General features: G+C 38.3%; 1 protein-coding gene across 2 annotated transcripts in view; it reads right to left on the bottom strand.

Annotated features, from left to right (window-relative positions):
• Positions 1–24310, bottom strand: part of ADCY8 (adenylate cyclase 8) — a 116537-nt gene that overhangs the window by 1688 nt on the left and 90539 nt on the right. For both annotated transcript variants that reach the window (XM_054276668.1, XM_054277482.1), the window contains 8 exons: positions 23961–24162; positions 21473–21562; positions 19986–20158; positions 16599–16680; positions 11980–12138; positions 8144–8290; positions 2583–2675; positions 312–426 (listed from right to left, as the gene is read on the bottom strand). In XM_054276668.1, coding sequence (XP_054132643.1) covers positions 312–426; positions 2583–2675; positions 8144–8290; positions 11980–12138; positions 16599–16680; positions 19986–20158; positions 21473–21562; positions 23961–24162 — 1061 coding nt within the window. The remainder of the gene's footprint in view (positions 1–311; positions 427–2582; positions 2676–8143; positions 8291–11979; positions 12139–16598; positions 16681–19985; positions 20159–21472; positions 21563–23960; positions 24163–24310) is intronic.

Genomic DNA, 24310 nt, shown 5'->3' with positions numbered 1-24310 from the left:
TTGGGGTTGGATCTAGGTTGTCACGTTCACTTTCTGTGTTATATCTATGGGTTCTTAGTACCAGACTTACTAAAGACAGTAAATTAATTATGTTCCCTGTTCACAATTCAGTGAAATGCTGAAATCCTGCAATCCCCAAATCAGGGCCTATATTCTGCAAATGGAGTATTTCTTATTTCTGACTTTGCCTGGGATGAAATCAATTTGAAAACAGAGGATACAGTATTTGGGGTCTTCTAAATTGTCCTCAATGGAGTCACAACCCTGCAGACAAAAGCTCATTTTAACTCTGGTGTTTGAGCCATGCTTACCAATCCGGAGTTCAAAGTTGTTGAAGGAATGCTTGTTGATCTCCTGTATGCTTTCATTCAGAGCTATGGAGAAGTCAGCCAGAGCACACAAATGTCCCCATTTGTCTTCACATTGCTGATGAAAAAGTTATACACCAAAATGTTAGTGAAGTTTTTCATTTGCCCAGCTGCTACCCATCCCTACAAGTACCAAGGGTTTACATTTGGAATTTAGCCTCAACATTGTAGATGAAAGAGAGGTACCCTGCTGTTAATGGTAATGCTTCCCATTGTGTTATACTTGTATAACTGGATAGAGAACAGCTTAAAGGGCCAGAGAAAGCAACTTTCTGTCAACAATCAGGCAATGATGAGAATTAACAAAGCATGTGAAACATGTCTAAGGCTGAGAAAGAAAGTATAGAGAGGACTGAGATTGCTCAGAGTCAAGGGTCAAAATCTAGTGAGAACAAGGGATGACCCACAAAAGCATGAAGTAGAGTAAAAGAAATGAGGGATGTGTAATTCTCCTTTGCTGACACTGTCACCCAGGAAAAGCATCAATTCAAGTGCTCTCAGAGATGTAATGATGACAGGAACAACAGGGCAAGCCAGGCAATCTGGGATTGCTCAAGAGAGAGAGAAAAGGCTCTTCTGTAGCTCATTAATTGCCTTTGCTTAGGGCAGGCAAGTCACTCCCTGCTCCTTCCCTTCCATTCCTACAAAGCAGTCAATATACAGATGGGGACCATCAGTAGGCTTTAGTCTTCCCAGAACACCAGCAGAACAGATGACTGTGGGCTTGGCCCAACGATTGTTTTATGTCTTCTCATCTGTTCTGAAGCAAGGCAATTCCTTCTACAAATTTCCAGTTCATAGTACAAAGGGTTGGAAGTCTCTCCCTGGGTGATGCAGTCCAGCCCTTTGCAGTTTTCATCATCCTGTGTGTTTAAAACTGAACATGAACCTCTCCTTGGCATCACCCTGCTCTGTTCACACCATGCTTGGTCCTTATCCTGAACTGGCTCTGTTCTCAGCATGCCAACCTCCCTCAGCAGCCTGCACCTCTTAGGTGCTGACAAGGTGGCAGACGTGCGTATGACAAGTACATTTAAAACATCCATTAAAATTCCATTAAGCTATTATAGTTCAAGAAAAGAGATGAATTAATCAGTCTTGGAAAGGCAATAAAGCTTTTCTCCCTTTGAATTTTTATCCCCATCCAGAGTTACAGGAAGTGATTAGGAGCTGTGTAGCTATAACCGAGTGTCTCCCTGGTGTTCTATCCTTCTTTGCTCATGTCTACACAGAAGCATTTTGACAATCAAAAATCCCATGCATATCCAGTTTTATGGATTTCTAGCTGTCAGCATCACTTGTTACTCTGTAGGTGGGAGATGCTCAGCTAGTTACACTCCACGAGCTTTATAATGTATTCTTAACAAACAGTGGAAATTTTCTGGTTTAAAAAGCTCATGATAATCTGGCTGCTGCTTTTCAGAAGTTGTGATCAATGTGGGCAAATCTGATTCCCAGCCTGTGACCAGCCAGAGGCATTGCACCCCTTTTGTGCAGCTCTTCCTGGGGACTGGCATCAGTTGCCAAAAAAACCAGATTTCAGCAACAGATGACTTCTCACTGGATGTATTTTAGAGCCTTATCTAATTTGTTTCCAAGCAAATTCTTGGGTGGAATTATGAATGGATTTCTCTCATCTGACTTATGTGAGGTTTATGGCTGTGACTGTGCATGTGTCCCCTGTGACTATTTATCCCCTCAGCTTGGTTCTTCAGTTGAACCAATGACCTGCTTTCTTTTTGATGTGTAGTTATCATGCTGTCTGTAGACATGCTGCATCAAAAATAAAGAATAAATGCAGCATGAGTGTACTTACCCTTGCATAAGTACACTGTCAGTTAATAGATCTCTCTCTTCATCAATTATTGGAGGTTGTCAGTCAGGTTCCTGTCTGAGTTACTGAGGTGGCTTTAGAGTATGTCTGAAGATATAGATAGACCTGATCTAGATTCACATTGATGTGACTGAAAGAAATTTTTTTTTCTCCTATAAACCTAAATTTGAGGAAAGGATCCATATGGTTCTTGTTCCAAGCACAAGATGGCATTTCAATTCATCAAGAAGTGCAACTGCTGTCTGCCAGAAGCCCCAAATGTCTATTTTATTTCAGCAAAACAAATTTTATGAACAACACAAAGATAACACTTGTATTTTTGAATATGAATGGTCAGAATAATCACAAGCTTTGCTTCTTAAAGAAAATTATCCTCTTACCTGTTTTTCAGGTGACAATCCTGACACGGCCATGTACGTGCTGCCAATTGTTTTAATTTTTTCAATATCTTGAAATCTCTCTTCACCTAGTAACTAATACATATGTAAAAAGAAAAATACTGTTACTTCTGTAATTCCTAACACAAAATACTTCTAAAGATCTGAGAATGTATCTTTACACTTTCCAGTCTGTCATGGTGTATAATTTATTCTGGGTCCTGGGGAACACTGATCTGGGACTCTGGAACAACATCTGCTCACTGAGGGCTGTTTGGTAAATTCCACAATGGATAATATAAGACATGCATACAAGAGAAATGCATCCAAATCCTGCATTTCCTGAGGCATGATCACTGAATATTAGTGAAGACAAACTCTCTGTCCGTGTGTATGTGAAGACTTGATGACCTAAAATTATTCCTAAAACTCTACTTGAACTGTTTGCGAAGTAAGTGCTGCTACAGCAACAATTATGGTGATGACAGCAATATTCAAGACCAGGTTGGTTGGGGCTCTGAGCAACCTGGCCCAGTGGAAGGTGTCCCTGACCATGGCAGGGGGTTTGGAATGAGATGATCTTCCAACCCAAACCATTCTACACACAGTCAATGGATGGAGGTAGATGCCTCCAAAGAAATCCTGTAAGACACCAAGTCCTCTTATATTCCCTGCTCCCCCCTACTTAGGGTTAGACTGGACACCAGTGTGTCCATTGGATCATTCAATCTATACATTTATGTATTTTCCCCTTCTAACAAAAATTCCAAGAACCAAAGGGAAATGGTAAATCCCTGTATGTATTTGGGATTTGCTATATATGAGTGTTAAAAAGAACTTGTCAGATGAGAATCTGGAAGAGAAAAAAAAAATAGCTGAATGACTAAAGTACTGAATGAAGTAGGAGTGAAAATTTGGTCCCTATTCCAAGTCCATATTTATGGTTTAACGTAAGAATTTCCATGAAATAGAAGCCAGACCTTTATATTCCTTGAAAGACCTTAGCAGAGTTCAGGATGTGGATTCTATCAGTGACAACAGAGTATGGGATATGGGCATTAATCACCTCATCACAGGGAACTGTTTGTTGCTGGTGTTAATGCCAAATACCCTGTGAAACTTTGTGATAAACTGTATGGTAGCTAATAAATTTAGGGATCAATATGGTTACGAAGTCATGGGAGGAAAAAAAAGCACTTAACCTAGAAAAGGAATTTCAAACTTTCAATTCTAAAGGCTCAAGTTTTAGCATTTAAATGGAAAAAAGTAGTTTTTTGGTCAAGCAAAAATACAACAAAATAGTTTTCCCCTTTCTTTTTCTACACTGTACATTCTTTTTTCCATCTTGTGGGTTGGAATTTCCTGTCCACTAAAGGCATTATTTCATTCAAAGGGAGAAACATACCAAAGGCAGAACATGAAATATCCCCTGCCTCTGAAGTAACCCCAGCCAGAGCTCTGGGGCCTCGGGAGCTTTGCTGTTGGTGTGCAGATACGGCACCATCTGTCTCCCAGGGAGGCTGCACAGCATTCCACGGAGGGAATACAAAGCCATATGCTTAATGGCCCCTGTCCAAGCCAGGAAAGTCCAAAGACTTGACCTGCTTCTCATTTTTCTTCAAACTGCCAGAACAGCCCATTGTGTACCTTTCCCTCTCACAAGGGCAGCTCTTCCAACTGCTTTCTTGAAGAAAATATTGTTTCTTGTAGCTCTGCCTCTGTGAGCAGTCTGAGAGCACCATGTGTTTGAGCAAGGGGAGAAAATGGTCTTGCTTCAAAACAGTCCATATTTTCATTTCCAGATGGTTGCTGGAAGCAACAGCAAATGGCTCACTAATTTAAAATGTATAATAAATATCTAAAATTACCCTTTTTAGGAAAGAAAAAACATTGGCTGTGATGCAATTTAGAAAAAATTATCCCAAGTTATGGGTTTTTTCTCATTCATTATTGTTTCCAATCTTCTGTTTGCTTCGTTTTTCCCCCTGCTTTATATGATCTATTCAATAGATTCTTTCCTTCTTCAAATAATGGTCTATTTACTAATTACTTTCTTCATGGTATGACAGGATGATGGATTTTGATATTAGGGAAAGATATTCCAACCCAGTCCTAAATCAGCTGTCATTTGTAAAAACATTTTAAATAGGCTGCTAATTTAACATTGTAGTCCAGGGACACATTTTCAAACACTAGAATGTGGTTTGTATCTAAAAAGAGACTCATGGCTTGATGCTGCAATTCATGTACAGCCAAGGTTGTGTGGAGATCAGACCCTGGGATCACAAAATTCTACAAAAAAAGAATATTGCAGGACATAGCACCCAACTGCAAAGTAATCAAAGAATCTGAAAGCAGTATCCATTATTCTGGTAAAACCTCTGCTTGTGTCAACATAATATCTGTTGTGATATACACTATGTAAATCACTGCGGGATAAATAAAATGCAAGAGAAAAGAATCTGTGAACAAGAAAGCTCTTCTGAAAACACAAAGTCCAACTGTAATATTAACATAAATAAATGACAGATTAAATAGCCTAGAAACAATATTACATTAAAAAAATTCCTTCAAGCCTCATAATATCTGCAGAAATGTTATAATATTAATTTTCTGGTCTAACATCTCTAAGGGCTTTTAGCCCTGTTTGTGTCTTAGAACTGCAGTCATATAAAAAGCAAGTAATTAGATAAGGTAGGTTTTCAATGTTCATATTTGTTTCTTTTTGCCAGTCCAGAAATTAGCACCTCCTGTTCTGCCTCAGCTGGCAGGAAGACTGGAAAATTTGGAAGTAAAAAAATTTGTGAACCATGAGGGAAAAAGAAAACTGAGTGAAAGCTGTATTTTGACAATAGTCAACCACCTATTCTGCAAAACTCACTTCTGGACCACATTCTCCCACTCCCTAAGAAAGACCCAGTCACAATCTGACTCCTCTGTGAGTACCTACCCCCTGCAGTTGTCAGTGACAGGTTCTGTTCCAATATTCACTATTTATTTAATATTTTTTTGTGACTGGCTTTGTCTTCCTAACACAGATCTATTATGTGGAAATCAAAGTAAAAGATCCAGACTGTAACCTTGCTGTGTTGCACTAACAAGGAAAACCCTCTAAAAAGAAGAGATGTCCCAGATTTCTTTCTCATGTATTTATCACATTTTCCAAATCAGATAAATTTGTATTTCTACCATGGCTTTAATTCATAAGCATCATTTTAGCCCTGTAGACATCCCATCCCTAATATTTTATCTCTGTAAGGAAAAGGGGCAATTCACAGTGTAGAATGTGATCTGAGCTTGGGAACTCAATTCAGTTGTCTAAACACATATGTTCAGGGTGATCTAGAGTACTCTTGCCTTGAACACCTCCAGTGCGCTGCTGCAGAACATGAGTTTTCTGGCAATGCAGGGTGGGAGCTGACAACCCCCTGTGGGTGCCCCAAATCACCTGGGATGTATCAAAAGGCATCAGGTGCCCATGTCTTACACTCCTTGCTAAGATTTCTACATCAGGGTGTCTCTGCAGAGTTTCCCCAAGGATATCAGAGCTGTTCTGCTCTTAAGTTGCACATATGCATTTTCCTCCCAGGGCTGTATTGGACAGCAGGCAATCTTGGCAAGGAGCACAGGGAAAAAAGGAGGAATTGTGACATTGTAGAGTGCCAGTCAACAGTTACATGGAAACCTTGCTAGCCCTGTAACATTGCACCTGGAATGATTTGTGGGTCCTTTTACATGGATAAGGTTACTCCTTTCAGTGGTTCTGTCTGGCATATCACCTTTCAGATTGTTTAGACAGAGTAAACTAATGACACCACCATGCTGCAAGTAGGTTAGCAGTCAGCAGGGGATCCCATAATTTCATTTGCTACCTGTACCAAGAACGTATCTATTCTTCAACTAAATATGTCTGGGACATAATGCAGTCTCTAATTAGGTCCTTTATTAATTACAGAGCAGGTGTTAGGGGCCTGAAAGTAATATTGTGTTAGGGTTTTGATTAAAACCTTGTCTTCAGTAATTGCCACAGCAGCAAAGGAATTTTGTTGTGAAGATTACGTGCAAGACAAAATATCTTAATGTGAAGACTATTGCTATGAATTAATTTGAGTGGTAATCATTTTAATCAGATCTGGAAATAAAAACAAAACTATTAATCAAGAAGCATGCTGACAGCTGTGCTAGATCCTGGAGGTAAGGAGCAGGCATTTATACCCACGGGGAATGCAGTGCAGGAGCTTAGCAGATGACAGAATTCTTCTGAGGGAGAGATTTTGTTCTCAGTTCAAATGCACAGAGAAGTGTTCCCAGTGAATTCTTCTATTTCCCACTCATAGTTTTACTATCTCACCAATTATATGGATAAACTCTCATTTTCAGTGTCAGTAAAATTAGCCTTAGTACAATCTTTATAAGCAACCACTCATTCCCCGTGCAGGTGCCCAGGATGGAAGTCACTGACCAATGATACCATATTTCCTCCTTCCCTTTTCTTTCTGGACCATTGCAGTCTGGAGCACAGTTCCAATCTTGTTGCTAGGTAGAGGTGGTTCCAATTCTATTTTTACCACTCAGGGATCTCAGGAGGGCAACACACTCCTGAAAACTGCCTGCAGGATAGAGGTTAAAATTCTCTCTGCTAGGTAATTGTGGCAGAATTTTTTCATCCTTCCTGGTTTTGAAATGTTTTTAAAGCTCTTCATTGGCCTATTCTTTGTCTCCTTTTTTAATTGCTCTTGGGCTCATTGCAGGACATGATACCACCTGTCTAAACTTCCTTACAAACTACTTTGCAGAGTATACAAATTTATCCTGACTTCCTCTTCAGTTACCAGGTTTTCCTTGCTTTCACCTAGCAATTGCTACATTGGGGATTTGACTTCTCTCCTCCTTTTTATCTTGTCCCCTCCTCGGCTCCTTTTCTGAAATTATCTGCACAGAAAACATAAATATATTATTTTTCCTTTCTGTGTAATTTCTATTAAAAAAGAAATCATTTCACTGCTGAATTCTTCAGTGAAACAAGCAGCTGCACTTCATTTATGTCTCTATAAAAATCCTAACCAGATAAGTCTTCTCAGTTAATATGTCACAACCACCTTCCATTCTCTACCTAATATTTGCTTCTGAACTCTGTGCTTCACATTTAACTGGACACTGTTTTACCCTTTAATATCCATTGAATCCATTCAACCAACACCTTTAAAGCAGCACCTTTACCTGTTTGTATTTAGACCACTATTTTTCAGAACAGTTGCAGATATGTTTATACTTCTTTCTTCTACAGAACTGAAGTATTTTCTACTTTCAGATACTCTGGTGCAGATTTGTGCTTTTATGGATATTTATACTTTAGTATTGCTTTCAGTCTCTATCTCTCTAGATCATTCAGAACAAGGTTGGCAGGATGAAGGGCAAAAAAAGCAAACCAGACAATTGTAAAAAAAATCAGAGAACTATTGGAAGCAAAATAATTACCAAATCTGATAATTTAGGATGACATATTTGCCATTTAAAACTCATAGTTTAAACACTATCAGGTTTCCTCTAGTAGCTGGCATTACCTCATCAAAGTCTGCAATGATTTCATTCAGTAAGCGCAAACATTCTACTCCTTGGTTATTCATCTCAGTCTGGGAATAAAAGTCAGCAAATCCAGGTATAGAAGCAAACATCACACCAACAGCATCATAGGACTGAGAGTATAATTCCTGAAAAAACAATGAGGAGAAATGAAGTGTTAACATAATGGAGAAAATGTAATTGGCGGCAATTAAAATAGCTTTCTTAATCTTTCCATGTATAACTCCTTAACATCTGATGTTGACATGAGTATTTTAAGGGTTAGCCACATTCAACAGGAGGAGGCTGACAGGTCTGAATGTTTTTATTGCAGATTATATGCAGGGTTTTCCCTTTCTTTGAATGCCTGCTCTTTCTGCTTCTCAGGTCAAGGAGCTACACCAGCAAAAATGGAATACAAATTTTGCTTTTGATTTACATGAAGAATGACTTGAATACATGAAGGATTCATTGTCAAGCAAATACCAGTTATCACATTTTCTGGTGGATAATTTGTACTTCACACTACTGCAGCTCTTTACAAGTTTGTTTATTCACAAGTTTTCAGAAAAACCTTACTCTGGTTAGCTCTGGTTCTCCTAAGGTGGCTGTGGAGCTCTTTGGTTGCCTGGCTCTGGGAGATGTTCCTGCTCTTAGGGTTCAAAAGGAGGGAGAGACAGAAGTTAGAGTGGTAATAGAGTTACTGGGGAGGACAGAAAGCAGCTTATAAGGGATCAGTCACAGAAGGCTATATGGATAAATTATGCCTTGGAATAAGCTTCCACTTACATTATTCATATAATTCACTCTGGTACTGAATGACAGATTTATTTATGAAGGGGCTTGTGTCATTGCATATAAGAAAATGTAGACAGTTCTTGTCTGAACTAAAGCTAAATTTTAGGAAAAAAACCAAATTTCAACTTTAAAGATTCCAGGGATTTCTACTACAACTCCTGGTATGCCTTTCTTGAAGCTAATATACCACCATCATATGTATTCTCCTTTGACTTTCTTTTCCTGGCTTCAACTTCTGTAGTTTTAGGTAATGGTGGACACTTCCATTTCTGTTTATGAGCATTTCTTATGTTATGACCTGAAGTACTTTTTCTCAAAGTTCTTGTTAAGAAGAATATTAAGAAATATTGATACTTTGGTTTCATGATAAAAAAGATTTATTGCTGATTGCCATACACTTGACATGAACAATTCAGGTTCTTCTTTTTCATCCTTCTTCTCCCTAGAAAAGCATCCTGAACCTCTGCTCTCCTCTTTGATGTGCTGCTAATGCTTCTGTTTATCCAGGCTCCTTTACAGTGTGGCTTAGAGTAAAAGTGGGGAAATTCTTCTCGTTTCCAAAGCCACGGCAAAGCTTTGATTGGGAAAAGATGATTGACTCCCTTCCTGCCCTTACCCTTTCTTTCACTGAAGACCATCTTCAGGGTTGTGGAAGCCATACTCTAAGAACACTCTTATTACCTTTTGTGGGTATAGGAAGAGATAATACACACATTAATTTGTGGATGCTTATGAAAGATCTGACAATGTGTGATAGGAGAAGCATGAATACACTCAGCCATACTCATGCCTTGCATCATGAAGATAGAGAACAACTGCCTGAGCCTTCAGTTGTTCCATTTTTCTATTTTTGGTAAGAAGCATAAGGACAGAAATAAAACATCCGTAAGAAATCACTACAGTACATATTTGGGAATTCATTTTTTTGAGAGCAGAGAAATAAACTTAATGGCCAGACATGAACTGCAGGATTGATTGCACTGAAATCTGGTAGATTTTTCTGTCTGCCAGCTCATGCATTAATCATCCCCAAGTATAGTTACTCTGGAAATTGCCTTACAAAAAGCAGGGGTGGTGGAATTTAATTCAGTGGCAAATTATTGAAGCATCAGCAGTGATCCATGGGGCATCTGCTTGCTTCTGAAGATTATTATGCATGTGACTGTACGTGAATGAAAGTGTAAGATGGGAAATTTATTCCCTGAAAATCCATAATGCAGATATGCCAGAACACACTGCTGGCTGGTATCGAGGTCTGCTCCATTTGCAATGAAACATTTGAACCTGGTTGCTTTCACACTCACATTTTCTCATGTGCATAGCAGGGTTTCTATGGCACTTTCATACCCACAGAGTTTAAAATTTCTCAAGAATGATTTCTAAAGTGCTTTTTCTTGTAGCTTCTCACTGTGTCATTCTTCCCTAGGTGATACTTGAAATCAGAACACAATGATTCCTCATTGTGCAGTCTAATTAGGCTGCCTACATCCATTTCCAAAATGTACAACAGAAAATGGTAGCCTTAATTCCTTTTTGCTGCATGATCAGTAGATATGTCAGTGCTGGCAAGGTGAATCTTGCAACATTCTTTCCCATTAAAAAAGATAATTCAAACATTGCATGAAAAAATCCAGTTTCATCATATAGTACCCTAATATATATGTAATATTATAATATGCATTTACTTTGTTTCAAATGAGGAGTAAATTACTTACTGGTGCTTTCAGAAACAAATTCTGGAATTTCTTTTATCCATCTTCCAACTTCATGTTAGGAATATTCCGAGACTCCATTATCATGCTTTTCTTTGTGTACTGCAAACACTTTTTAGGAACATAGCCACAAACTCTGTTGCTGAAATGGGAGTTTTGTTATCTGCCACAAATGGGCAATTCAGTGGCAATATGAAATGGCAAAAATGTTCTCTTGTGTCTGCAGATATGAGAGCCTCAGGTCTCTTGCAGCTTGTTCCTTTCATAGTCACTGTCAGGGCTCTAATAATACTTCTGCAACACTGGGCTATCATAAACTTACACAGACATTCTGTTAAACTCACCTATCTTTTCTATGAATAGTAGATTTTCACAGACTCAAATACTAGATTTTCATAGACTCATAGATTGGAACAGACTTCTGAATCTCATTTAATACAGTTTGCTTTCAAAGCAGTACTAAGGGTTCACAGCCCTTTTGATTTAAGGGTTGAGCCCTGCTCTGCCTTCACAGAGTGACAAAACCACAGAATCACAGAATTTCTGGGGCTGGAAGGGACCTCTGCAGGTCATCCAGGCCAACTCTCTTGCCCAGGCAGGGTCACCTAGAGCAGGTTACACAGGAATATATCCAGGTGGGTTTGGAATATCTCCAGAGAGGGTGACTCTGTGACCTCTGTGAGCAACCTCTTCCAGGGGCCTGCCACCCTCTATGTAAAGCAATTCTTCCTCATGTTGAGGTGGAACATCTTGTGTTTTAATTTATTGTCATTGATCCTTGTCCTGTCCCTGGGCACCACTGAAAAGAGCCTGGCACCATCCTCTTGGTACCTGGCACCATCCTCTTGGAGACATTCAAATGCAATAATGAGATCCCTTCTCATCTTCTTTCTCAAGTCTCTCCTCATAAGAGAGATGTTCCAGGCCCCTAATAATGTCTTCTTTATCAACACTCATTAGGTACTTGAAGACAACAATCAGATGCTCTTTGAATCTTTTCTTCTTAAAATTGCATGATCTCAGCTGTCTCAGCCTCTCCTCACGTGTAATGTCCCCCAGCCCCATAACCATCTTGGTGAATTATTGCTAGAATTTCTCTATGTGTGGCCCATATGTTTCCTACTGATGGATTCAGAACATGGGATCACTCCAGGTGTGGTCCTAGAATCTTTACTTCAAAACATTATTATTTTTCAGCGTTGATCAGACACCAAAGATTGGCAGTGTTTGTGCAATAAATCCTATAGAGAAATAAGTTTCAGCAATTTCCTACCAGACCTACTTTTCTTTTACTAATTAAACAAAAATATCAGAAAATTGACACGTACTTCATTGTCCCGATCCTTCTCCAGGAAGTGACGGGCAACGTGACTGGGTAAAATATTCCTTAGCATGTTCTCATTGTGCTCCCTCAGCTCCTTCATTTCATTGATTTCTTCTTTTGCTTGAACACGCCACAGAAAATCCAGCCTTGCTGTGTATTCAAGCTGTAGTTTCAGAAAGAAAAAGAAGCAAAAATGAAACCTGGCAAGATAAGAGCAGAGATTGTATTGCCATCCTGGCAGGCCGCTCCTGCCATGCAACCACCTTCAGTGCTGCTGGAGATCTCTGAAACAATTTGATTTTCTTGCCAGAAAAAGAGATTATTTCTTTGCCTTATGTGCAGTGAGACTCTCAGAGTAACCTTGAGCAAAATAATATTTGGCATATTACTGCTATGGTCAGTGGATGTAAAGTGTCACCAAATTATTTTCCCTTTAAGCATATCTTTATTATTTAGATAACAGAGTCTGACAGGAGATAAGGTGTTGGCAGGTATTGATATGAAATAAATATATTCCCCTTTTCATAAGTGTTTTCAATTTAAATCAGAAAATTACCAAAAGGCTAACTCTAAACTCTTGGCAAGGATGTCCTTCTCAAGAATGAATGTCTTTCATCAAAACTCTGTATAATAGCCCAAAGTGAACCCAAAGAGAATGTCTAAATCTGTGGCACAAAAACGATATAGCTATACTACTGGGACATGCAGTTATTTGCAACTTTAATATTTTTAAAAATAACAGAAAATATGCTATTTGCCATCCCCTCCAATACTCTGTGCCTGTAGTGTGGGATCAGAGTCTACAATCACAATTTATCCATGCAAAGTCTCACTGCCTGACACCCACAGCTAAAAACTGAAGTGAAATAATTTCCAGTGTGGTGTGTGTAGAGAACAAAATCTGTGCACAGCAGAGCTTATACATGCATTCATATGTTTGCATTGTTGATATAGATATATATATATATAAATTCAAATTCATTTAAGTATGAATGGCAGCTGTCTGCTATCTGAGGCAGGGAACATGTTGAAGCCTCGTGTCACTTGCCTGAGAGGCACATGTGTGTCAGCACACGGACAACCCAACACTGCCAGAGATTTTGTGTGCATCACACTGAAGCAGAGTTTTAAGCAGATTTCAAGGCAGCTGATGCTGTAGCTTGCACAACGGGTGACTTATTAAGCTACAGCATTACTGAAAATGATGGAAATATATATATATATATTGTTAGTAAACTGAAAGTGAACATTTATTTGTGAGGTCTGAGATGCTCCAACCAGAGACAATAACACCCAGCAAAGAAGACCCATCTATTTGCTGGTATTGTGCCAGCATATAGATGAATTTTACAATTTTGAAAGACATCAGAAGGTGCTGGGATAGAGGAATTTTTTGAAATATAATTCATATACCAAACTAAAATAAAGGAGCAGCCTGCAGTGGGTGGGAATGACTAAGAAGGGGTTCAGGCATTGTTTGGTGACTCATCTTGGTCACAGTTTTAGTCAGCAGCAGTCATGAATGGCAAACTCTTCAGGAGAAAAAAAGCCAAGCACTTTGCAAGGGACCTTATTTGTTGGCTGTACTCTAGGGAGCTTTCCTTCCTAAAAGCTAAAAGTGACTGTGGCTTGAAAGAAACTTCCAAAGCCTGTATGCAACTTGGCAGTGATTTTCTTGCCCTCTGGGTGCTGTAGCCCGCTTTATAAACAAACTTTTTTCTACTGATATGTTGGTCTTCTGTCTTGTGACCATTAATCTCCTGAATTAATGGCAACAAAAAAAGACTGTCAGGAAAGAGTATTTTAAATATATTTTTCAACCTTTTTCAGTTTCCTTTGCCTTTCTCTTATGTTAGAAGACAGAGCCCATACCAGATAACTGACTTTTATCTCTACCAACTAACTGAGAAGAAAAAATTTTCTGTAAGTTTTCAAAGAGTTCTAAAGGTATTTCAAAGATTGACTTCAAACAGGAGCTGCTGCTGGATTTTGGGTTCTTTGATGCTTCTAGATATTTAATGCTACTACAATAAGAGCTTGGCAAAAAAGTGTGGTCGTTTTTCAGAGCTGATTTTTTAATGCTGCTCTACAGGGAAATGTCACATCTCTAAGCCTAGCTCAGAATAGCAGCAGCTAATCTTTACATTTTAGATAACATCGTTCTGGTTATTTGTGATCACATTTAAACATGAAATATTTTTTCTTTCATCATCAGTGGACAACCAAGATGGCATTATCAGCTCAGAAAAAAAGGAGTGATATATATGAGATTTGAAAATAGAAAATATTAAGAACATGTTTTGCTAAGTTCTTGTATTTGCTAAAACTAAAAGCATTGTAGGGTTGACTTTAAGGTTAGTGGCTTGATTTTCTGAAGAAGTATTCCTGGATTTAAATCCCAAAGTGTCCATGTTTTCCTGCCCTGATATGTACCTTTAAGAAACACCTCTAATTTCAATAGCTGGTGAAGAAAAGAGAGATGTATAAAACAGAAAGCCTAACATTATGTCCTCAGCATGCTGCTCAACCCAATCACTCTGCAGACAATTGTCAGATACAATTAAATTAAATATAATAAGATGGTATAACACACCTGTTTCTCAAATTTAATTTTAAATTTTGGGTTCTAAATATGGCATTAATTTTAAATCACAATGTATAATAAAAAGTTAATTATTCAAAAATTGATCGTCCATAAATATTATCTTACAAAAATTTTTTTTTTCAGTAAATTCACTTAGAATAAGACAAATTTTAAGCTATTCTACTTCAGATAACTTTTGCAGCTTGTGGGATGGGAAGACATGATGGAGGACAGCACATTGGACTTAATGTGCTCCCCATTTCACACTTCAGAAGAGTTTTGGGTTTTTGTTTGGTTTTTTTTTTTTTTTAATGTGGTTTGAATGGAAATTTTATGTATGTTAAGTTGACAACTACACATAAATCTTTATGTTAACTCTATAAAAAAAATTAACAATTCAATTAAATGTTCCTGGACTCTGCCTTAGGATGCTGTTAAATTGATAGACTGGCCTTATGAACCCTTTGGGAGAACATGCAGAACTTAGCACATCTCAGGGACCATTTCCAAGGGCAGTTCTAGTGCAGCCATTCTGTTTTATGGAACCAGAAAGGTGAATAAAATGGAAAATAACTTGTACTCTGCTTACAGGCCTCTGGGCTGGAAAACACTCTTAAACACCCCAGAGCAGGCTTTTGTACAAGATAGACATTTACACCCAGGGTTGGGATCCTGAAGATCATTGTCTGGCTTCAGCCTAATTCTTACTCCACCTAAACTTGTCTAGCATTGTTTTCCTCACTAGCTTGGCTGATTCCGAAGCCTGACATTTTTATCTTGACATATGTTAATAATCATTGGGAATACTATAAGGCTTATCCCAAATTTGAGTTGCTCAGTTCTTACTTGTTCCATATTATTCCTAAGTGGACTTTATGTCATGATAAAGCCATGCCACAGTTCATTGATTTCCATCAAATTTAAATCTGTGCCTTGAGCAAAATACATTTCATGCCTTGCTTCCCCTACTTACTCATTCCTGATTGCCCCCAAAAGAAGATAAACAGTAGGAAAATTAATACAATATTTAGGTGTTGGCTTCTTTTTGCTCTTATGTGGAAGGAATGGAGGCTCTGACTTCTGGGACAGCTTAGATGGTTCTTGTAATAAAGTGCCTGATATTGTCTTATTCATCACAGCATCCTTCCTCTCTTACTACCTCATTCCAGGAGGATTGAGAAATGCTGGAGTTTATCAGCCTAATGGTCTTGAGGGGAAAATCTTTAGGCAAGTCAACAATGTCTAAAGGCAACTGTGCTTGGGGCTTTCTTTAGAGCAGTGTGCCCCTTGCTTTTTATGATTAGAAACTGCCTCAACTCAGCATGTTTGACATCCAGAGCTTGGGAGCAGAAACACTGTGGAGAAAACACCCTACTTATGCTGGTTTTTTTTCAATGCATTTGTTATTTTAAATCTAAATTTGCCACAGTAGTCTCTCCCTGTGCATTATGTAGGTATTCCTGAAATACTCAGTTTCTCAATTCCTCCTCAAGGATGTCAATCCTAAAGCTCTGAGGCCCCTAAATCCTGTTTAAGGTCTAGGTCCATGTGAAAGGATTCTTGTAAGTGGTCAATGACACAGATGAGTAAGTACTGCTGCTTAACCCAAATTTTCCTCATTTCCTTGAGTCTTTTGCTTTTTGTCTATAAACAGAATAAGCTATTTCACAGTAGTTTCATTATTTATTGGTTTTTATTTCCTTACTATATTTTGGGTTTATGCCTGCTCAGGTGCACTGAAGCTGTCAGGTGCCTCCAGAACTGCACATGTGTCTAAAATAATCCTGTTTGTTCCTTCAAATAGAAAATGCTATGTAATTTGAGTATTGCTGAATAGAATATTGTTCATGTTCTTTAAGAATGCTAGACAGTGTCAGATATGGGCTTTCTTTAATCAGATTCTGTATATGGTTTATTAAATTGCAAAAGGTCATATGCTCAAGAGGGTAAAAAGGCAGGTGGTATTTTAAAAGTAATTGTTGTCACATCTTGTAATTGCAAGGGACAAAGGGAAAGATTGAAGAAAATGTTTGCATTACCTGTTGACCATGATAAAATACAGCTAAAAGGAACATTGCCATCAGTAGTAAAGATGCCTCCTTTGTACCCAGGAAGTCTGTGCTGGAAAAAAACAAACAAACACCAAAGTAAAATACAGTTATTTATTTGTCAGTGTTTTAATTGTTCAGAAGTTTCATTTCATAAGTGGTAATTTTTGTTGTTCATTAAAAAGAAATCCACCGTATTTGAAAATTTAATTTAGCAGTAATTAGTTCAAGAGAACAGGAGTGTAATTGGAGAACTCCCTGTTTGGAGACACATCTTAAGTAACTAAATTGTAGCCTACAGGAGGTGCACAGGAGGTGATGAGCTTTCACTTTCAAATGTGACATGCAAGCTGTGTGTCAGTCAGTCCCTTCCTGGGAGCCTGTGACAGCCCCTGTGGGGTGCAGGGGGTGACATCGGGGGGAAAGGCTGAGGGGGAGCTGACAAAGGGAAACTTCCAGGCTGTGGAAGCAAAAGCCCAGTGAATAAAGCTAGAGATAAAGGATGAGCTCCAAGGCAGGAGCTGAAATTAAACTGTTTTGCAGAGAAAAGAAGAAACCTCACAACATTATAAAAGTTGTAAAGCTTGGCATGTTTATTACGGCGCCGGACACATGCGGAGAAAACTCTCCTTAAAAGGCATGCGTATCTCTGAGAACTTCAGATCTCCTTTTATCTCTCTCTCAAATACATATGCATACAGTTTCACAGTAGGTTCATATATATTCATTTATATGGGTTTCGTATGACTTTTACCACTAGTTCCTTTTTATCAGAAAGAGTTCCGAGGTCAGGCTGACTTGCCCTTACAGCAGTCCCTGTCTCTCTCTATCATCTTCTGTCTCCTCCCCTTTATCTCTGTCCTTCGCTGAAGTAACTTCACTGAGCTTAGGCCTTGCAGTCTGGCTAAATAACTACGATTTCTAACCACAGGCTCAACTCAAAAATGTACATTTCACCTAAATTGAAATGTATTTCTATCCTGGAAAATTTTCACTTTGCTTCAAAACATATCGCGAGAAGGGTTTGGAGATGACAGGGATATAGCACAGATTAAAAGTATGGCAAACAGTAGCTAGGACTGGTTTTACTGAGCTACTAAGAGGAGACCAGAGAAGCCTGTGACAAGGGAGGTAAAGGGAACCCTTGCAGACCACAGGGAAGCAGAGAAGATGAGCCAAGCAGGTACTGGCTCTACGAAATCTGCTGTATGAAATCACTGAGGTGCTGTGTATGGAGCACAAACAAAGTTTAAAATAAAATGAAAGGGGTTAAAAGCAGTAACAGGAGGTTTCAAACTTTGAGAGAAATTACAGTTATGTGAAAAGATGAATAAAGCTGAAGTATCTCTTTATGCCAAGTTTTTTTTTTTTTTTTAAGCATGTTTCCCAGGGAACAGACAAAAGAGGTTGGGGAAATGGTAGAGCCAAACTTACAGAAAAGCAAATGGGAGAAAAAAGAAATTTGGAGTTGAATTGAACAGGGATACTTTTCAATTATTCTGTTGAAGGGAGATGAGAAAAGAAAGTTGTTATGTGGTGAGAAAACCTTGACATTTTGATAAAAATAATAAATGAATAAATGAGGACCAGAAATTGGATGAAATTTTGGGACAATCTTTAGTCTGCCTTGAGATCTAAGAACAAAGCAAGGTCCACATACTGGATCTGTTTTCCATAGTAATTTTTAAAGAAGTGTGGGATGCTATTTGTCAGAGGACTCCTATGACAGAGAAATTACAGAAAAAAAGAGGAGAAACTGAGACAAAACCAAAAGGAAACTTTCTAGTGAGTGAGATAACTGAGCTGCCTTTGTGGTCCTAATGATTTTCTGTGCTGGAAATGTGCTGCTGTGGGATGAGTCATCAACACAGAGCAAGAGCAGGCAGGAAGTATCCTTGTCATCTGCAGATATGCTGAAATTCAAATGTTGCCTATTTTGAAGTTGCCCAAAATGCAACCTCCAAATGAACACATTCCAAAAGGACCCCTTGTACACTGGCTAAAGGCAAGAGCCTTAAAGGTCTTGGTTATAAACCCACTTGTTATTGCATATTGTGGTGTTGTAGCTGTACCCACCATAGCTGGGTGAGTTTTGTAAGGAGCTACAAACTCTTTTATTCAAATGCTTTATATAGCTAAAAAACCAAATAATTTTTAGAGCACACAATTTTGAACTTCATTCTCCCTAATATCAGAGCTTAAGTTCCTATCCTTGTTGTGAGAGTGTAGCATCTCAACTGATTTCCCCATATCTTGGGCTGTTGGCTGCTCCAAGGCATATTCCTGTCTGTTTCTCACTCTTCTGTGATAACAGTCTCTAGAGTATTTTATTGACAGGGAATAGAGACTACTCTGAATCCTTCAAGTTTTTCTCACAAGAATCTCACGAAAGAGATTCATTGCCATGCCTGGTTAGTGACAATTATCATGATTTCTACTTCTAGTTACTTAGCCAAAGTATTGCTTATTGCCATTTGTCAGATTTGGCAGTAAGCAATAAGGGGTCTGTTCTGGCTATATAATATGTCTGTCTGATGATAACTAGCATCAGAAAAAGGAATTTCAGCCCAAATCTCTGGTTCCCTGTTACTGTAGGAAGCAAGTAAGGAGAGCTGTTCATGCAGAGCCTTGCTATGTATAGGGATGTGGCTGTTGGGAGAATTAATTGTACTGGAAATCCCTGCTTTTCTCTCACTCTGCATCTTCATCTCCACTTACAACCATAAAGAACTGCAATACTACCCTGGTCAAGTATCAAAGGCTGAAGAAGTGTTTTTCTGAATTATTTAAATTACTGCTGTTCTAGATTCAGTTATTGCAACACTAATTGCATCTCTGACTCTGCAAATCATTGTGGTTCTTCTGCAGTTCCTCTTCCTGGGAAAGAAACCTGGGAGGAGAAGGAGGAGGAGGAGAATGTCCTTCAAGCACTCTCCTACAAAACAGGATCATGCCTGTGTTCCTTATATCTTTCACAAGTGCATATTATTTGTTTAGATTTTATTCTAAAAAATCAATCATTCAATCCTGTTTTCTTAAACTGAGGGGAATTTTTCAACTGATATCTCTGGGGCTTCCAAGAATAGAAATGACCAAGGTATGTGCATTGCAATGCATATTTTTAGTCTGCATTGATAGACTAGAGAAGACATAAAAGACAGATCCTGATCAATATTTAAATGCCCTCATGAAATGAACATTTTAATAAAAAGGCTTGAGAAAAAAAACAGGTTATGAATCATTTTGAATTAGTCATTGCCTGTTGCAACCATCACTCCACATTTAACTATGGTGCTATCCAATACACTCATACTCTGGCAAGACTCGAACCATCACCTTGAGAAAAAGCAGCTCCTGAAGGGGGCTGTGAACACTTACTCTCCATTGTGGTGAAAGTTGTCATATTGCAGAAAAAGGGAAGCATAAATGGTCTCAGTCAGCAGAGAGTAGATGGCAATCATGATGAGAAGCACTGCCAGCTTCAGGACAGAGTTGAGACGAAGAAAGACTGCACAAGTCACCATTGCCAGCACACCAGTGAAGACAAAATACTGCACAGAAAACAGCACTGGTTAATTCTGGTGATCACAGATAAGCATCTATGTAAACAGTCAAGTAACCAGAAGTATGGGAAGATTATTTTGGATTTCAGTGCTCAGCCAAGTCCTTTTAGGGCCCAGGCACTTTGAAAATAAATGTTTTGTTAAAATAGAAGTGAAATTACAAATTCTATACTTTTCATGGTACGTCCATGTCAGAAAAGATCATTTTCTGTGCCTTCATAGCATTTTCATTGCATTATAAGTGAAACAGCATCCTCTATAATTAAAAGAGGAAAGGGAGAGATGCTGCATGCATCTGAAAAGTCTACTGGGAGAAAAGAATTTTTATTCCTTTGGAGTCTAAATTTCCACAAGACCCACAAAATACTCAGGATGGGAGAAACATATTTCTACTTTAATTCTTCCCATGCTGCTGGAGAGAGGATAAAGCCACAGATTTGGACTTTTTTTGCTTTTTTTAAAATTTTTAATATTGTAGGTCTAGCTTGGTTACATTACTGTCTTAAAATGTGATGCCTGGAAGTTTTATTCATATCTTATTTTCTAATCTTTTCATTGTCTCATTTTTCTCAATGATTAGTCATCTGCCAAATGCAATCCATGCAGCTGATACTGGATAGAGAGAGACAATCATGGCCATGAGCTCTTCAGACTTAAAATAGCAACATCAACACCCACAGTCCAAATGTAGTTTAAATTAACTCCAATCACACAGCTTTAGGAGCGATTGTATTCATTTTTCTGGGTACAGCTTTTCTCTAGTACAGTTTCTCTGTAGGAAAGTCTGCATCCCTGCTGTTTAGAGGTTGCTGCTGGCAGTATCATGACACTGCCATATGACTTTCCAAGCAACATACTTCTCTTATCTACACATGACCAACACTATGATTTTGTTACCTGCTTGCTCATCTTGGAGAGGGTTTCTTTATTTTTTTTTCTTCAAAACTAATCTTCAAATAACCATAGCAGTTTAACTACTCTCTTTGTCGTGTAAGAAGTTTTGCTCTCCATTACATTCATGTGAATTAGGTAGTGTGTTTTATTGCACTAGGTTCATTAAATCATTGCTGGGTGTGTTCCCAGCATAAAGGTTCTGTATAATGTTCAAAGGTTAAATTTTATTTGTAATACCCCATTAGATCTCAAGGTTAATTCCTTCTGTAACCAGCCTCTGCTTTTTCTATCAACATATGGAAATGTTCCCTCCTTCATAGTGTTGAGCCCCTGACTCCACCACAAGGTAGTGGTTGCCATATGACCTTTTTGGATTCACCTCAGATTCAAAAGTACCCTCAGAAATACCTCAGGACAGGAACAGATGTCTGTAAAAGAGGCAGAGGAGTTGAAGGTCTGGTTCTTCAGGGCTATTGGTTTGTCAAAATCACACCACAGCTGTGAAGAAATAAAACAAAATCAGGGCTATGTTGTGCACTGGTGACTAATTGCTTGTCTGGGTCCAGGGCTGGGACTGGGTGACCTGCTGCTCTCCATGCCAGATCCCACCTGGCACCAAGGGCTGGATAAATGGGCAGTAAGAAGACATGCTGTGGAGATGAAATGGAAAAGGGGGAGATATCTGTGCTGTAGATATTCAGCATCTGATCAGCCTCCCTATGCTCTTTTACAGAGTGGAAAGATGAGCTCCTCTGGGACTTCCAGAGGACTCACGTTGGACTCTTCAGAATGACCTCTCAAAGTGCTTAGACTTTGCTATAAACTAAAGAGAAAATTATTTAATTGGGAGCACAAAATCAGATTGAATGTGTGCCCCTTCTGCAAGCTGTTTTCATCTGCTATGGATAGTGTTATCCTTTTGGAAACAGGACACCCGACCTTCATTTTCATGGTTTCACACAGACCTGGCTGTACCAAAACATGATGTGGTCCTAGAACAGCAACTGTGATGCTTAGAATGGAAGGGAATAAAAATTCACTCATGAAACTATGGTTGTGTATTATGGATAATGTATTATTGCTTTTTGTTATTATGACCTGCATTGATTTTAATGGTATTTCCAACCAAGAGCATTAGATACAAAGAAACCAGCATTGTAGAGTTGGAATACATTATAGTCTTAAAATAAAGGAAAAAATCATTAATTGCTTCATGTTTTGACACTTAAAGCAGATGGAGTCTCCTGTCATATATATTTATTTACTCTGGATGATTATAATAGGTCATGTTATCAACGTGGTGTGTACAAGCTAGTTAGAGGTTTTTTTAACCAATAGTTAAAGAATTCATTTAATGAGGCCCAATTTCTTATCATTAAATTCCAATTAATTTTGAACTTGGCACTCTTTTGTTTGTTCTTTTAGCCACTCAGCCATCTGCAGTGCAGGACTATTACCTGGCTGGCTGTGCACTCTTCCATGACACCAGACAATCAATGGTACTTTCTGAAAATTTATCAGGTATAGAACACCTCTCTGCAGGGCAAAATGTCCCAATGTCCCCAGGTGTTTTTTCAAGAGACTTTCAGGATCAGAAATTTAATTTTATAACAATAAGAATGCATGTAAGACTCACAAGGCTCATTTGCCCCCCTGGTGAAACCAAAGCTTTATGGCTCAGAAAGCATCTGAGTCTTAGACCCCTCCAGTTGGCTGCATTTGAACTCAGTGAACACACAAAGCTGCAAGGCTGAGAGGCATTACCTGTTCCTGAATGCATGCAGGTCCCTCCTGAACAAACTATTATTATGGAAGGACTTTGACATATGAAATAATGAGAGTATATAAATATTGTCATTTCTTATAGAGATCAGGACTCAGTGTCTCAAGTCATTGTCCAGCTAAATATGTGACAATACATATGACTGTTTCCTGCTCTATAGAAAACCACTGGTGTGACAGTAAAATGTAATTTTCTTTTGACAGTCTTTGGATTAGCCAACTCAAAAAATTGCAGAGGACAAATCTTAAAAAATAATGCACAAGAAATCAGGGAAAGTAACAAATTTGGTATAGATAGTGTGTTAGAAATTTTTTTTAAGATAAAGACTAATCATACCAAAATCTTGTCTTTAAGGTATTTGTTATACATGATTTAAAAACTTCTAAATTCTAAAAAATTGCTTAGTGATTTGTATTATAATGCACCACTGTCCTTTTCTTCAGTAAGTTTTGAGCCCAATTGGACTTCCTGACATTTACTGTATTTATATTTTTTCAGTAATCATAGAAATGCATTTTTCTTTCTTTGACTTACTCTCCTATCAGTGATACTTTTAATCTATCTGTGAGATATTTACCACATTCTTGGCTCATACCTGCCAGGTTATCTGACACTGTAATCTGCCTACATTACGCAAAGCTCTCTCATGTTGCTGAATATGTCAGGATAATCAGGGCTCTATTGGAATTTTAAAAATTATTATTCTAGAAATTGTTTTATTTTTCTTAATAATCTAAATAATAGTAGATCTGTAAGATGAGTTGAGAATTTATGAGAGGAAGAATTTAATATCCACAAGCATTTTTTGGATTGACAGTCTCTAAGAAAGTATTTCAGCATGTCAGAAAATTACAAATGGTCCTCAAAGAGTAGATATGTTGGACAAAAAGTTTTAAAAATAGATGGCACTCATGAGGGAGAAATAATTAGATATTTCAGAAATACATAGATCAAGCAATGGATTGAATTTCCTGAAGCTGTGATACTTTGCCTTTTTTATGTTATCTAAATCACAGACAGCTTATAGACATAGTTAGCAAGTCCTGCAGCAAGCTTAATAATTCATAAATCATCTTTTACTGTATAATATTCCTTGGTTCCCTATAAGCTTACAATATTGATGATGGCTCCAAGAAAATTAATCAGAATGGATGCAAAGATTATGACATTCCTTGCCAAGTAGGTCTCATTAATCCAGCAGCAAGTTTTCCGGAGCATTAAGGGTAAACATTTGTAATCCTCTGCCGTGGTGATCAGCACCAGAGCGGAGTGCAGCATAATCAGGATAGAAAACTGAATGACCATTGGGATCACTCTGGGGGGAAAAAAAAAAAAGAGAATCCAGCATTAAATCTCAGCACAACCAGTCAATAAATCAAGGGAAAAGCTGGACTACATGTCCATGTAGCACTAGTTAAGAGAGTCAGGAGGGCTCATCACCTGTGTGGTTTTGCATACAATTC

The sequence above is a fragment of the Melozone crissalis genome, unplaced genomic scaffold (genome assembly GCF_028551555.1).
Source record: "Melozone crissalis strain CALT ecotype California unplaced genomic scaffold, PUWL_Pcris_2 ptg000002l_1, whole genome shotgun sequence".
Lineage (NCBI taxonomy): Eukaryota > Metazoa > Chordata > Aves > Passeriformes > Passerellidae > Melozone > Melozone crissalis.
Note: the sequence above shows the minus strand (reverse complement) of the source record. Positions and strands in the feature narration are given on the sequence as shown.